We start from the raw sequence: 14,594 nt of genomic DNA, 5'->3' as shown, positions 1-14,594 counted from the left end.
AAATTTATTTTCAACGGCAGTTGTCTCTTTAAATGCCGATACCCGGGTCTCTTGCAACGAACAAGAATAAAATGTTGACTGTTACGTGTGTGGTTTTGTAGAGATGTATATATATAAATTTATATATATATATATTACACGCGTGGTGTTTTGTTGTTCTCTGTTCTGTTAATATTTGAGGTACAAAAATAAGTGGTTGAATTATTCTAAGGCAACAAACGGATTATACCGAGCGAGCCTGGTGGACTGACATGACTCATCGAGTTTATATGCCTCCACTGATGCTACAGGAGCCATCGTCAAAGCCAACTAGGTCTGAATGTTCATCAACAAGCTCCGGATTTAAAACTGCTCGTCCAGATACACCTGAGTATCCTTTGTCCCCAAGTTCATCGGTCATTTTCAATGACTCTGACTACCAGTAAAAAATATTTAATAATAAATACTGATATTGATGAGGACATTAATAGTAAATAAGTTAATTTCAATGTTAATTTATAGCTGATTGATTGTAGGTCATGCAAAAACTCACCTCATTATCACCTTAAGGGAAAATCAAAATCAGATCAAAAGATAAACGGAGTATTTGAAACTGAGTAAGTTTATCTACTGTTATGTCCAGTAGGAATAAATAATCACGGTTGTCATCACGTAGAGACAAGTCACCGGCAAGAAGTCCGTCGATGCCGTTGGGCTATCAGCCAAACTCTGAAGAATTGAGAGAACTTAAAATTGTAGCCAGCAGACAAGACAGGATTGAGAATAAGGAACGACCTGTTTGCAGAACCACCAGCCATGCAACCGACAGGTTCAGTAACTGCGTCAAGTGCTCGAGGATCGTGTCCAAGTCTTCGAAAAAAATTAAACATCAGTCCGCTTATTATTGAGTATTTTTATGATCAAAATCTATGAGAAATTTTTGTAGGAATCGTTTTTTAAAAAATAAATGTAAATTTTACGTGATAAATTTATTATTTTTTCTCTTGAACTTAAGCGCTACTTCCTAGTGAACTTTGGATCTTCTAAAATATGCAGCGATCTATATCTGTCTTCTCGGCATGTGTTTTTTTTAGTATTATGAAATAGGGTAGTGTTACAAGAACGTTTGAGTCAAACTGTTGTCTGATTATGGTTGACATTATCCCCTTGGTCTTGGGTGGGATTCGTTTCTCAGTCTCTTTAGAAGGACTGGTATAGAGTTCTGATGGAATGAGAAGACGAAGATGAAGATGCGGATGAGGAAGATGAAGACCAAAAATAAGAGCACGCTGATGGTTGGAGATGGGAGTCAGAACGCTTTCTTTCAGTGCACCCTTGACTTATATATCGAGGCTTGTTAAGATAAAAAAAAATAAAGAAGAAGAATAACGTCGGATAATCGGGAGAGTCCGGCCCTCATCGTTGTTATACTCACAACCTCCCCAGCATACCGTTTTAGTTTTAACGAAACGTCGTGTAAGTACGCTATTTTGAGTCAGCTCGCACTAAATATGGTCAGATGGGTGAGTGCGGGTTGAAGAAAACCAGGCGGAGCATCCCCTGTTTGTCTTGATATACATAGTGGGGGCATAACTACCGAAAGTTACTTAGACAAGTTCAGCTCTATCACTTGGACAGTTGGTTCGTAGTAACCATCTCGCACCATCGACCTTTAGATACCAACTGTGAATATGGTAAGTATATTAAATACTGAATTTTAAATAATTTTAACCCGTGTAATAAGTGAAGACGATATCAGTTCACAGCATAATTATTTCCGCCGGTTTTAAAACAGTGAGACGAGATTTTTTTTTGTTTTTATTGTCGTATTTTAAATGAATATTAAATTGAGTGCCGAGAGTGATTAGATGAAGATGATGGTGAAGGTGTAAAGTGCGAATTAATGTCTTCTTCCTCTTCGTATTTCTTCTCCGTCTTGAAACTCTCATTATAATCCCGCAAATCAGCATCATCATCTTCCTCATCTACTTTAGCTCCTGATTCGTATTCGTCTCCGTCTTGTATTCGGATAAATCTGATCTGGCTGGTTGGTGACCGTGTTGAGTCGTGCACAATTATTGTTGTAAAAATAAATATCTTGAGTTACGTAAGATCGAGTAACTCGAGAGGCAGAAGTGAGGCGGTCTATATACGTCCCGACTAGGCGGGTTCGGATGATTACAGCAAAGGGGATTGTGTTGCAGAGGTAGAGGTAGAGGCCTATTATTAGGCCCAAGCTCGGTGAAGACGCCTTACCAATTTTCCCCCAGCGTCTCAGTATCCGCGTTCATTATTGAAGCCAACTCCTACGGCTCGTACGCTAGTCCATTGCCACTGATAATATTTTACTCACTTGTTCTTTGACACTCGTACTAGTCATTAGTGACTTTATTTGTCAAATTGTAACTGTTTATTTAAATAATGGTCAGTGAATTGTTTTTTTTTTTTTTTTTTTTTTTTTTTTTTTTTTTTTTTTTTTTTTTTTTTTTTAATGAATTGTTCGTGGAAAATATTAATCTGTAATTTAAAAATAAAATTTGATTTTTAAAATTTAGGCAGATAAGGAAAAGAAGAAGAAGACCAAAAAGAAGGAAGAAGCATCGCCTGCACCAGCCCCTGCTCCTGCCGCATCACCAACACCTCCACCAGAGTCTCCCAAGGAAAAACCAAAGAGTCCATCAGGAACTCCCAGTGGATCCCAGAGAGCGAGCAGCCGTGGGTCCAAACGAGCTAAGCGCGCTGGTTCCAGTGTGTTTTCTCTGTTCACACAGAAACAAGTCGCTGAGTTCAAGGAGGTAACATATATGTTGTTTAAAAATATAAATGATATTGAATATTAGATAAATAAACAATAAATTTCGTTTGTCAGGCTTTCCAGATGATGGATCACGACAAAGACGGCATCATCGGCAAAGAGGATCTACGTCAGACCTTCGACTCTGTCGGTCGTCTTGCCACTGACAAAGAATTAGACGCAATGATGGAAGAAGTACCTGGGCCCATCAACTTCACTCAGCTTCTCACTCTGTTTGCCAACCGGATGTCGGGAGGTTCGTACGAGACAATCTTACCACTTAAAACTACGTGACGGGTAAGGGTCACACAGGGGTAGAGGAAACTGTAGGATTGGCGAGCCAGCTGCCCTCCGTATCACGGTATCTCACGGAAATCTACAAAACATATTTATTTAAATAATCGCAGAAGGATAATTTATAATTAGATTTAAAGTTTGTGTTCAGTGTCAATGTCACCTTTTTTTAAATTTATATTCGTGTCTATGTATCGTGTTTTTAAATCTCTTCGTATTTTTTCCTACCTTTGAAATCTGTCTTGAAACCAATTCATGTTTTTTTTTTTTTAAATTTTAAATTGACCTTTGTCTTGATCCGAGATTGAAAACCCATTGAATCTTTTTTTGAATCCTCAATTGAATGTCAAACCCATTGTTTTTTTTTTTTTTTTTTTTTTTTTTTACAAAAATATTTGTCTGATTAATTTTAAATTGACCCGTCTTCTCTCGTGAGTTATTGGTCCGTTAAATTGTAATTGTACTTAATCGTGTTTAAATACGTGGAATATTAAAAATGAAATTGTAATTAATCGTGTTATCCACCAACAATAAGCGTGTGTGCGAACGTGTTTCGCCCCCGCATCCTGGTCTTGCTCTATGTGTATTCCTGTACTTTCCTGTGTGGCCCTTACCCGTTCATTGAGACTCACTATGCCTCGTTGGCGATGTTACAGCAGGATCGGATGAGGACTCTGTTATCATCGAGGCCTTCAGCACCTTTGACCAGAATGGAAAAATCAAAGGGGATAGGTATGGAATAATTGTTTTAATAAATCGCGTTACTAATTTAAAAAAGAACGCACAAAAATATAAGTCTTTTTGTAATTAGTCGCGAAATATATGTATAAATTTATTTAAAATTTAAACTGATAAACTTATTTTTAGGCTGAGGCACGCTCTGTTGACCTTCGGTGACAAATTCACTGTCGCTGAAGTAAATGACGCCTTTGACAACATGTACATTGATGAGAAAGGAAATATCGACACCCAGAGTCTCATTGCCATGCTGACTGGTACTGGCGAAGAAGATGATGAATAAATAAATAAATAAATAATGATAATAATGATAATAACAATAAGCTGGTCCATCGTCATTGACTTTTCAAAAATTTAAATAATGAAATTATGAAAAATATCAATAATGTTACTTAATTAAAAGCTGAGCCATTTAACGGCAGGCATAATTGTCTAATATCTTGTGGACTTACACACGCGATTAGCTGAGCCCTGATTTATTTTATTTATTTTAAATAAAACTAAAGTTACTTATTTATATTTAATTAATTTCTTCACTCGGGGGCATCTGTTCGTGTATATAATAATTATAATAATAATAATAATAATAATAATAATAATAATAATAATAATAATAATAATAATAATAATAATAATAATAATAATAATAATAATAATAATAATAATAATAATGATAATAATTTATGTAAACGTGTGCTGTACTTATTGAAAATTGTAGCATATGTACGACGTAAAAGATATAATTCCCTCATATATATCCTTCATTATTCATTTTCGTAATAAATAAATAATTTATAATAATATGAATAATAATAATAATATATAATAATAATAATAATAATAATGAACAAGAGACGGGTCTACCGTCAGGAGGTTTTACGATCTTAAACTATCGTTGATAAAATAAAATTATTTCGAAATAATGTTAATATTAATTTTTAACACCTCTGGTTAATATTTGTCATCAATAATAAATAAGTATATAATATATTTATTAAATACATTAATAAGATAAAATAACTCGATTTTAAATTTGCCGTTGATTCAAATAATTATTTATATATTTAGTATCTTCCTGAGGATGCACCGCAATTATTATTCGACATATATAAATATAGAAGCTTTCACTTTGTACAATTAACATTAGTACAATAATTAAATTCGAAGATAGATATATATATATTTAATTTAACGAAAAAAAATATCTATATGAAAGTCTTGGTATTTAAAAGTTATATTTGTATATTTAAATTTAGTTAAGAGTTTTTTGGTGGCCGCTCTCCAAATATCGCGCTTCCAACTCTAACATTTGTACTACCAAGTTCAATCTAAAAATTAGTATTGATATTTATTATAAATATATACTAATTATTGTTATTATTTATATAAATTATAAAAATACTAACGGCATGCTCGTAGTCGGTAGACATTCCCATTGATAATTCAACTTGATCTCCAACGAGATTCAATTCTTTACAAATATCATCGCGGCACTTCCTCAAAGAAATAAAATCTGGATTGGGACCATTTGATGGATCGTAACCATAAGCACCTATCGTCATTATTCCAATGAACTTTAAATTTTTGCAATTTTCAATTACATGTTTTACTAACGATGATGCTTCTGAAATGTCACATCCACTTTTTTCTGAAACAAAAATTTATTAAATATTGTGTGTAAATAAATTACATTAAAATATCTTGTTCAAGATCACGTGTATTTTGAACACACGATTTCCACGTTATTAATTTTTTTTAATCACGTGTACTTTATCATACATAAATACAAGATGATGTTGAACGTAGCCGACATCTGATAACTTCAGTACTTTTAATTACCAAGTTAATTGTTATCATAAAATTTTTTAAAAAACATCCACAAGAAAATTTTTTAAAAATCTTCACATGCATTTTTAAAAATTTTTGCCTGTCAGTATTTACTTTGTCTATTAAAGATAAATAAATTTTTTGAATGACTGCTGTTATCAGCATCATAATACAAGTACACTTATGTAATATTGATATACAATCTGACATTTCAAGTACGCGACAGTCTCACTAAATAAGAGACGAAACGTCATGCATAAATAACAGTTTTATTATCGTCTTTTGGTCTGAATACCCGTGATCTTAAACTCAATATTTAATTTTAGACCCGCTCATTGTTGATATAATTCTATATTTAAATTTTTTAAATTTGAAATACCTTCTTCTTTGCTTGTATTTACTTGTACCATAATATTAAGTTTATTATCATCATTCTTTCTATATTTTGGCCACGCAGTATCCAGTGCCGATGCTAATTTATTTGAATCAACTGTTTCAATAATCCAAAGATTTGGCACTGCCAATACTTTGTTTATTTTATTTCTCTGTAAGTGGCCAATAAAATGCCAGCGGATGTCACGTTTTAGAATCTCAGGATGACCAGATTTTTCAATCAATTCATTTACGTAATTTTCGCCAAAGTGTTTTTGACCAGCGTCATAAGCATCTATTACCAAATTTGCCGGCTTTGTTTTACTGACAGCAACTAGACGTGGTATTGAATTACCAAATTCCTAAAATAAATTTTAACTTAATATATATGTATAAATATATTTATATATTAAATATAGTTATTTACTTACTGATGGACGTCGAGAACATGCTAAGGATATTTTTTCTCTAACAAAATTCAAATTTCCCGCAATGTCAACCATTTTTATCTTCATTACATTAATTAAATAATTAATTAAATTAAAACTTTAATAATTACAAGTTAAGTTTGTTATCATTTTACAATTTTATAAATATTTTGACATCTTACAATCTGTTGCGTTGTAAATGATCAGATCAGAAAAAGACTACGGCCGCCATCTTTGCTGCGAAAAAAAAAAATAAATTATTGTAAATAAATAAAATATATATATGCATATTGTCTTTATTAATGAGTATAAGTAACTAGTAATTAAGATTTGTAATTAATAATTTAATGAATTTATTATTTAATTTAAAGAAAATAAAATAGATGACAAATTCAAAATATTTTTTTTTTTTATGTAAATGTAGCAGATATGTGACAAATTTAAAATTACAAATTAACGAATTAAACAATTACAAATATAGAAATTAAATAAATGCATACACCAATTTTCAAATTCTATAAATGCGCATTTTTCAAATTTTATTCGATTTAAATTTAATTCATTTATTTAAAAATTTTTAAATTTGACAACAGCTACATTCACACTCATGTTTCTTTGATGACTGTGAATGTAGTAGCAGACATCATACAAATTTAAAATTATGAATTAATAGAGTAAATATTCGAAAAAATAATATTAATATAAAATTCATTTATTAATTTTAAAATTCTTTAAACGCAATTTTTTTTTAATTTTATTAATTATTTACTCTGTTTATTTATAATTTTAAATTTGATGTCTGCTACATTCACACTCATGTCAGTAAACATTTTACCGGGAATTTATTAACCTATAATTTAAAAAAATATATCATGTCTGATATATTTTATAAATATTTATGATAAACAAAATAAAAAAAAATGTGTGAATTTGTGAATGAAAAATTTTTTACCAATGGATCCAGATTTCGTTCGTGCTATTTTACGTAGCAGTGGTAAATTCATAGAAACAGTTAAAAATAATGAAGAATTAGATGAATTAGTTGAAAAAGTACCTGCTGTTGATTCACGAACAGTTACTGCACTTTCAAAATCTCTAGCTGATGCTATTTCTTATAAAATTTCACCTGAAGCTCATCTTAAATATTCAGTTCGTCTCCAATTAATCGTAAGTATTTTTTTTCTTGATGACAAAATTTTTTAATTTTTATCACCATCAATAAAAGTATTCTATTTACCAGGGAATTCTTCGGGGATGGATTAGTCCACCCCTTGGACTGTCAAATCATCGGACATTCTGTCAAAGTGATAAAATCCAAGAGCTTTGCAAGACCGTCATAAATAAATATTTATTAAAAAAAAAAGTATGCGATGAAAATGTATCAGCAGATCAATTAATTATATTAATAAGAGCATTAATTAATGTCACAAGTATTAATCCAGTTTATGGCGCGTATTTAAAACTTGTCATTGACAAAATAACCGAACTAGAAGTCTCATCAAATTACAAACTCGTTAAATTTATTTTGGATAACGAAAAAGAAATAGAATTAGAAGCTTCCGTTATTGATAAATTTTATGTCTGTCAATCGGAGAAAATTATTGAAGAACCGATAATTGATTGTTTTATTTCAAATATTAATTGTCAGAGCTCGTACTCCACAACAGATAAATTTGATAAGTTGATAAACAAGACTGCGTTTTCACAAAAAATTTTTATAGTCATAAGTAATTTATTAGGTAAACTTTTCATACGCTTAGAATTTTCACCATTAGTACTATCATTTATAGAATATATTTTAAATAAAATAATCGCGATACGTGATAATGAAGAAAATAATTTACTAAGTTTATATCCGGTAGATTTACAATCTTATGTTGTTCTTTTGAGAATAGATCCGTGTCACTGTTCAGTTAATTCTAAAAAATATTTATTGCAATGCTTGAAAAATATTTTTACCGAAGATAAAGATAAAGTTCTAGTACTAATTACCCACTTTCCTAAGTGGCTGAATGAATTATCATTATTTTTAAACGAATCGTAAATAACTATAGAATAAATAATAATTTATTATGAGGGTAATGTAGCTGACACTTGAGAATTTAGAAAATATTTTAATAAATAAATAAAATGTAAGTAGAATAGAAATTTAAAAATTCGTATTTAAATAATTTAAAAATTACGCGCGCTTTTTTAAATTTCATTATTTATTTAAAATATGTAAATTCTCTCAAATCTGCTACACAGAAAAAAAGTTTTCATTACGAGATAAAAAAAAAAATTTCTTAGGACGAGAAAAATTTTTTTTTCTGCGTACATGAGTTATATATTATATCAGTATCGTAAATATAAGAAACAATTGTCTAAAACCATTGAATCTGCCTTTTATTTCACCCAAAAATTTTTTTTTTAAATACATTTATTTATTTTTTTTTATTTGAATTTAATTTAATTATTATGCAATAACGCTCTCTCATGTACTTAATTAAATGTGCAATTACCATAAAGAATTATAATAATAAAAGACATGAGAATTTACACTAAAAATTATTATTTTGTTAAATATATTTTTCACTTTTCATATTTATTATATTTATGTAAACAACAGTTCAGGCCTGTAGCTACCATCGCCATAATGTAATTACTGTAATTTCAACCATGTGCTATAATTATTTATTAATTAAATTAAATAAATTATAGCGTAATTATTATAATTTATTTTTTTTTTTTTTTTAATATTATTAAATATTTTTAACTTTAACTCGTACTAATGCTACAAATTAAATCAATAATAATTTTTTTTACATATATAATATGCATAGATTAAATTAATTAATTAAATTTAATAATATTTCGAGTTAATAAATTGTATGACGTTTATAATTGAACTCGTCGCAACGAGTGTAATTTAAAATAAATTTTTCTTTATTTTAAATCGGGCATTTATTTTGAATTAATAACATGGCAGTGATTTGCTTCACTTGTCTACATTCCACATGTTCCTTGCGCATGTAATTAGTTTTTTTAATCAACCCGACATATTTTAATTGTTAATCCATTAATCCAAAAATTAATTCTTACCAAACGTTCATATATATTATATATATATATATTTCTTTAAATGTAATGACACATTGCTGTACAGAAATAAAGGATTTCTTGGCGCAAGAAATATTTTTCATTTTGAACCGATGACCAAAATTTTTTTATACAGAAAAACAATTTATTGGCGCGAAAAAATTTTTCGCGCCCTAAGAAAATTTTCACTTACCCTCAGAAATTTTTCAAATTATGAATTAAAAATAAAAATTTTCTTGGGACGAGTACAAATTTTTTACTCTAAGAAATCCTTTTTTCTGTATGTGCAATTTATTTAATTAAATAATTTGACGATTGTATTCAATTTAAATAATTAAATAAATTTAATGTTGTTTTTAAAAATTAATATTTAAATATTCAAAGAAATAAAAAGTTGTAAGAATTTAATTTATTTCAATAAAATAATTTTAGACAAAAATAAAAAAAAAGAGGAATTTAATTAAACGGAAAATTTTTATCATATTAAAATTAATTAAAAATTCTTCTTTGCTAATAATGAGAAAGATAATAGACAAGCAAAAGAGTTATAAAATAAAATGCTGTTTTTTTTTTGGAAAATGTCTTGTGTCTTACCTACATAACTGAGGCAATTTAAAGTATATTTAAATATATATATAATTTTTTCAGTGAATTTTTTTTCTATTCAACTTAAAAACAGTAAAATATTTTTGTAAAGTTTTCAAGTGCCAAGATAACATTATTAATTTTTCTCTTACGTACTAGCGTTTACTATATCAACCATGCAGTTGTAAAATATAAATAATAATAATAATTAACTAATTAATTAATTATAATTACTGAGAGAAAGAAAAATGTGATTATGTGTATATTTAATATGAAAGTATTGTTTAAATAAAATAAATACTTTCATAGAATATATACTCACAAAAACGTACATTTTTATTTAATAATTCAAAGTATTCCATTAAATTTGTAATATATTTAACATTAACTTGGATTTTACATAAATTATATAAGAAAAAAATGAGTGCATATCGACTAAAAATTAGAAATTTTTAAAAAACATCAGCAATTAAAAAAAAAAATATCTATAATAATAAAGTAAAAAATAATCAGCTTGTGACTGCAAATATAATTAAGGATCAATTCACTCAGGACTAGAAGAGTAGAATTTAAAAAAAAAAGAAGCAGATCACGGTAATATAAATTATACTTAAAAGTGATTAATTAATTAATTAATTAAAGATAACTTTGTAATAATAATAATTATTAATATCTATAATTAGTTGATTAATTAATTAATAACAATAATAAATTGTAATATAATTAATGACAATAGATAATAATTATAAATCGCAGAGTACTCGTGGAATTCATACAGCAAAAAAAGTAGGCGATGAGACCCAACGCATCAATAAATACAGTAATTAATAAAACTAATTAATTTTTTTTTAATAAGCACGCGTGAGGTTGAAATTACTTTTAAGGTAAATATTTTTTTTTTTTTTAATTCAATATCAAAAAACAGTAAGTGCTTTTTTTTTAATTAACAATCGACGGCTCTCGTATTTGTTTATTTTTTTTATTTTTGTTAATTATTATTTTTTTTTTTTTAAATTTATATATATATAATTTCAATACATGTTTCTTTTATTATATTACACATTATTAAATAGATAATTGTACACGCAGAATTATTTCGTTGGCGACAGTAGCAGTAATTTTTTTTTTTTTAAGGAATACAGTAAAGAGAAAAATGTTTTTTTTTTTTTTAAATTTTTTTTATGAGAATAATTAATTAAATCCCACGCGTGTGAAAAAAGATACTATGTAATATTATAATAAATTTACTTTTTAATCAGCTAATTTCATTCACATGAAGTTTTTTTTTAACGTTTAATTAAATTGATTAATAACGGATACGGTTGTGAATTACAACCATTACAACATTATGTAAAACAGCCAACGAAACATCGAGCATTAATTTCAATATTTTAATTATTATTCATTTACTTTTCTAAATTTTTATTTATTTACCTAACGATCGTTTCAATTTTCGTTATATTTTTTTTTTTCAAAACTAAAATGACAATAAATAAAGATAATTAATTAAATATAAATTGTATTTATTTATTTTTTAAATTGTAATAATTAGTGAGTCGTCACAATAAATTTGAAATATTTTTATTTTAATAATTTTTTTTTTGTATTTTTTCTAGACACGATTCAACATATAGAAAGTTTATCGTTACTTTAAATAAATGTTTATTTATTTATTTATAATTTATTATTTAATAATAATTATTTATCTTAAAGCTGTCTAAGAACTCGCTGCGTGGCAGGAGTGTCGTGTATTTATAATTTTTCAAATCTTTAAGATTTGTTATTTATTTAAAATAATAATTTTTTATTTTATTTAATTAATTAATATAGACTTTTTTTTTAATAGTCATGTGTAAAAAAAAATTCGTTACAAAAACGTTTCTGGCTGAACTTTCAAAATTGAAAACTCTGAACTTTGAGTTGAAAATTTTTGAAACTTTAAAATAATTAGAAGTGTGAAAAATTTTCTACTAGTCTGTACTTTTTTTTTCTTTTACTGTAAATTTTTTAAGAAAAAATAATTTGAATTATAAAATTTTGAGTTTATAGTTAATTCCAATGCTTCATTTTTTTGACTATTTTTGAAGAATTCAAAAAAAAACAGAGCTTCTTGAGAAGTTCTAATAAAAGCCACAAAATTTTTTTTTTGCCTCATACGTGAATAATTTTGGTAAGAGTCAAAAACTTCTACAAGTCTTAATGATTTTCTTTTTAATTTCAATGTTCATCAAACCCAAAAAATTATTTTAACTCAAAAAATAAAAAAAATGCATAAGAAAAGTCTACATCACTTGAAAATTTTTTCAAAGTTCCAAAAATCCTCAAATTAAAATTAAGAATTTTCTCAATTTTATAAGTTCACTCATGAAAGTTTTTGGCGCGAATTTTTTTATCCACATGTCGAGTCTGATTTACGCAGTAAACTTTCTTAAGCCCTTTTTATTTTATTAAAATTAACATTAAAGGTACGTCTGTAGTAATTTACCCGTGTGCTAGTACGTGTTACAATTATACTCGCGTACATTTATACTGTTAATAATAAATATATATAACAGGGCTAAACATAAGTGTAGGTACGTATATTCTAGACGCAATTACGTGTAATTGTGTAATAATAATAATTAATAATTATCGTGTAATCAGCGAGATCCCTAGACCGCGTGTGTGTGTAATTGTGTGTCGCTCGGTGTTTTTTTTCTTTGTAAATTAATTAATTAATTGTTATTTTTTTAATTCATTTATCATTTATTATTAGTAATAACATATATATATTTATATTTATATATTTATATACCTTAAATATTTACTACTTGTTGATGTTTTATTTTCTTTTATTTTTGTAATTTATATAGATCACAATGTGTCATACCATCTGCGCCAGTAAACAATTTTTTCATATTTATTATCTCTATACCATTTTTTAATATCTCGCGTTATTTATCCTTACATATTTCCTTTCTATTTTATAACTCTCGAGCGTCTCTCGGCTTTATTATATATTTTATTTTTCCATATATTTTTTTATTATTTTGAATATATTTTTATTTTGATCCAATTATTATATTTATATTTATTTATTTAAAATGTAGAGCCGGGAATGTAAAATAAAACCCGGGTTATTTATTTTATATTTATATATATATATAATAGCTGGAAATTTTAATAGATAAGAGATAATGAGCTGGATTATTCTTAAAAACAAATAAACAGGCTCATTTATTAATTTATAATTATTATTATTCGTTAATATAGGACATTTATTTAATTATTTTGTTTGTTTGTTCAGAGCCCGGAAGGAATAATTTTAAATTCCACTTTTTTTTATATATATATTTATAATTATTTTTGTTCTCGTAAAGCCTATACACGCGTAATTAAACTTTTATTTTATTTTTTTCTACTGAGATTTAATAATTATTGAATAACTATATATACTAGATAAATTCAGACCAGCCGAAATTGTTGATTTAGAAAAAAAATAATTTTTAAAATTGAATATCTAATTGGAATAGGCAATATAATTGAACATCACTAAAATATAAATAATTTCATTTTTTTTTTATCGTCTGTTTTTTTTTTTTTTAATTATAATAATAATTAATATTTATCTTGATTTTATTTAAAGTGACACGAGGTGTTGAGACGCATGACTCTAGGTCTGTCTCATTAATTAAATAGCACTTTTTTTTTCTTTACTTTTTTTTTTTTAATTATGCATTACAATCACCTCTAGCTATTCAATATAATGATTATATTCCGCACCAGCGCGAAATACAGTAACGCGTTATTCCATTTTAAATAGAAGATAAACGCAAATACATATTTATTATAATTATTATTTTTTTTTTCAATTGTATTATTGAAATTGATATTAGCACAGCGTTGCAGAATGAAAGCGTATCAAGATTCACGGGCTTGGGAAATAAACTCGAACTCGTGTGTGTTAAATGTGTAACACATATATGTATATATAAATATATACTTCACGATCTAAATATATTATTTATTATGCATTATAACTCGTGTGTTTTAATGTATCTTGCCATTATCATTATTTCCCTACGTCGCTTCCTACGCCAACAAAAAAGGACCCAATTGACTGCACATTTTATAACTGTTTTTTTTTTATAATTAAATTTAAATATTTATTCATCATTTTTAAACACTCAATAATTTTTTATATTTAATTATTTGTGCAGGCGGTTGAGTCCCATGGACACTGGCATTTTATTACAATTATACAGACATATTTATATATATTTAGAATTTCTATATAAATATCTATTATGCATTTTGTATATTACATGCCTAAGATGCAGTGATATTTTTTTTTAATCGGCCGTCGCTCAATTATAATTAATTACGCGAACTGCGTAATTTAAATTTCATATATCTAGTACTGGATACATTTTATATTACTCAAAATATTTTAAATTAATTTAATTTTTTTGTATCCAATACAAGTACGCGAAAAAAAAAGTTTTTTTTTTTCTACAATT

The 14,594-nt window shown here is 27.0% G+C and overlaps 3 protein-coding genes across 7 annotated transcripts; 2 read left to right on the top strand and 1 right to left on the bottom strand.

Moving 5' to 3' along the window:
• Positions 1-1,523: 1,523 nt before the first annotated feature.
• LOC103570005 (myosin regulatory light chain 2) lies at positions 1,524-4,837 on the top strand. Of its 2 annotated transcripts, none has more exons than XM_008547588.3 (5): positions 1,524-1,673; positions 2,535-2,774; positions 2,849-3,029; positions 3,727-3,799; positions 3,935-4,837. In XM_008547588.3, the coding sequence occupies exons 1-5, from the start codon at positions 1,671-1,673 to the stop codon at positions 4,086-4,088; spliced, it is 651 nt and encodes a 216-aa protein (XP_008545810.1). In that variant the 5' UTR covers positions 1,524-1,670; the 3' UTR covers positions 4,089-4,837. The 2 variants fall into 2 exon arrangements, with proteins under 2 accessions (XP_008545810.1, XP_053598521.1); XM_053742546.1 differs by lacking the exon at positions 1,524-1,673 and adding an exon at positions 2,294-2,403.
• A 186-nt stretch (positions 4,838-5,023) lies between these two features.
• Positions 5,024-7,461, bottom strand: LOC103570007 (pyridoxal phosphate homeostasis protein). Of its 4 annotated transcripts, none has more exons than XM_008547591.3 (6): positions 7,385-7,461; positions 6,615-6,669; positions 6,436-6,513; positions 6,012-6,366; positions 5,212-5,453; positions 5,024-5,133 (listed from the first exon to the last, which is right to left on the bottom strand). In XM_008547591.3, the coding sequence occupies exons 3-6, from the start codon at positions 6,505-6,507 to the stop codon at positions 5,062-5,064; spliced, it is 741 nt and encodes a 246-aa protein (XP_008545813.1). In that variant the 5' UTR covers positions 6,508-6,513; positions 6,615-6,669; positions 7,385-7,461; the 3' UTR covers positions 5,024-5,061. The 4 variants fall into 4 exon arrangements, with proteins under 4 accessions (XP_008545813.1, XP_053598520.1, XP_008545812.1 ...); XM_053742545.1 differs by lacking the exon at positions 7,385-7,461 and adding an exon at positions 6,933-7,038; XM_008547590.2 differs by having other exon boundaries at positions 6,436-6,669; positions 7,385-7,460.
• LOC103570006 (uncharacterized) lies at positions 7,230-14,558 on the top strand. The gene is made up of 2 exons (XM_008547589.3): positions 7,230-7,599; positions 7,673-14,558. The coding sequence occupies exons 1-2, from the start codon at positions 7,369-7,371 to the stop codon at positions 8,474-8,476; spliced, it is 1,035 nt and encodes a 344-aa protein (XP_008545811.1). The 5' UTR covers positions 7,230-7,368; the 3' UTR covers positions 8,477-14,558.
• Positions 14,559-14,594: the final 36 nt, after the last annotated feature.

The sequence above is a fragment of the Microplitis demolitor genome, chromosome 10, assembly GCF_026212275.2.
Source record: "Microplitis demolitor isolate Queensland-Clemson2020A chromosome 10, iyMicDemo2.1a, whole genome shotgun sequence".
In the NCBI taxonomy this organism is placed as follows: domain Eukaryota; kingdom Metazoa; phylum Arthropoda; class Insecta; order Hymenoptera; family Braconidae; genus Microplitis; species Microplitis demolitor.
This window is presented reverse-complemented; position numbering and strand designations above follow the sequence as displayed.

Bases quoted from the DNA above. Each gene is read 5' to 3' on its own strand.
- LOC103570005 (XM_008547588.3), top strand. The intron at 2,775-2,848 runs GTAACATATATG...TTCGTTTGTCAG, and splicing joins AAGTCGCTGAGTTCAAGGAG to GCTTTCCAGATGATGGATCA. The intron at 3,030-3,726 runs GTTCGTACGAGA...ATGTTACAGCAG, and splicing joins TGCCAACCGGATGTCGGGAG to GATCGGATGAGGACTCTGTT.
- LOC103570007 (XM_008547590.2), bottom strand. From the start codon at position 6,519: ATGAAGATAAAAATGGTTGACATTGCGGGAAATTTGAATTTTGTTAGA. The intron at 5,454-6,011 runs GTATTTCAAATT...TTTTTGTTTCAG, and splicing joins AAATACAAGCAAAGAAGAAG to AAAAAAGTGGATGTGACATT. The intron at 5,134-5,211 runs GTTAGTATTTTT...ACTAATTTTTAG, and splicing joins CTACCGACTACGAGCATGCC to ATTGAACTTGGTAGTACAAA.
- LOC103570006 (XM_008547589.3), top strand. From the start codon at position 7,369: ATGAAAAATTTTTTACCAATGGATCCAGATTTCGTTCGTGCTATTTTA. The intron at 7,600-7,672 runs GTAAGTATTTTT...TCTATTTACCAG, and splicing joins CAGTTCGTCTCCAATTAATC to GGAATTCTTCGGGGATGGAT.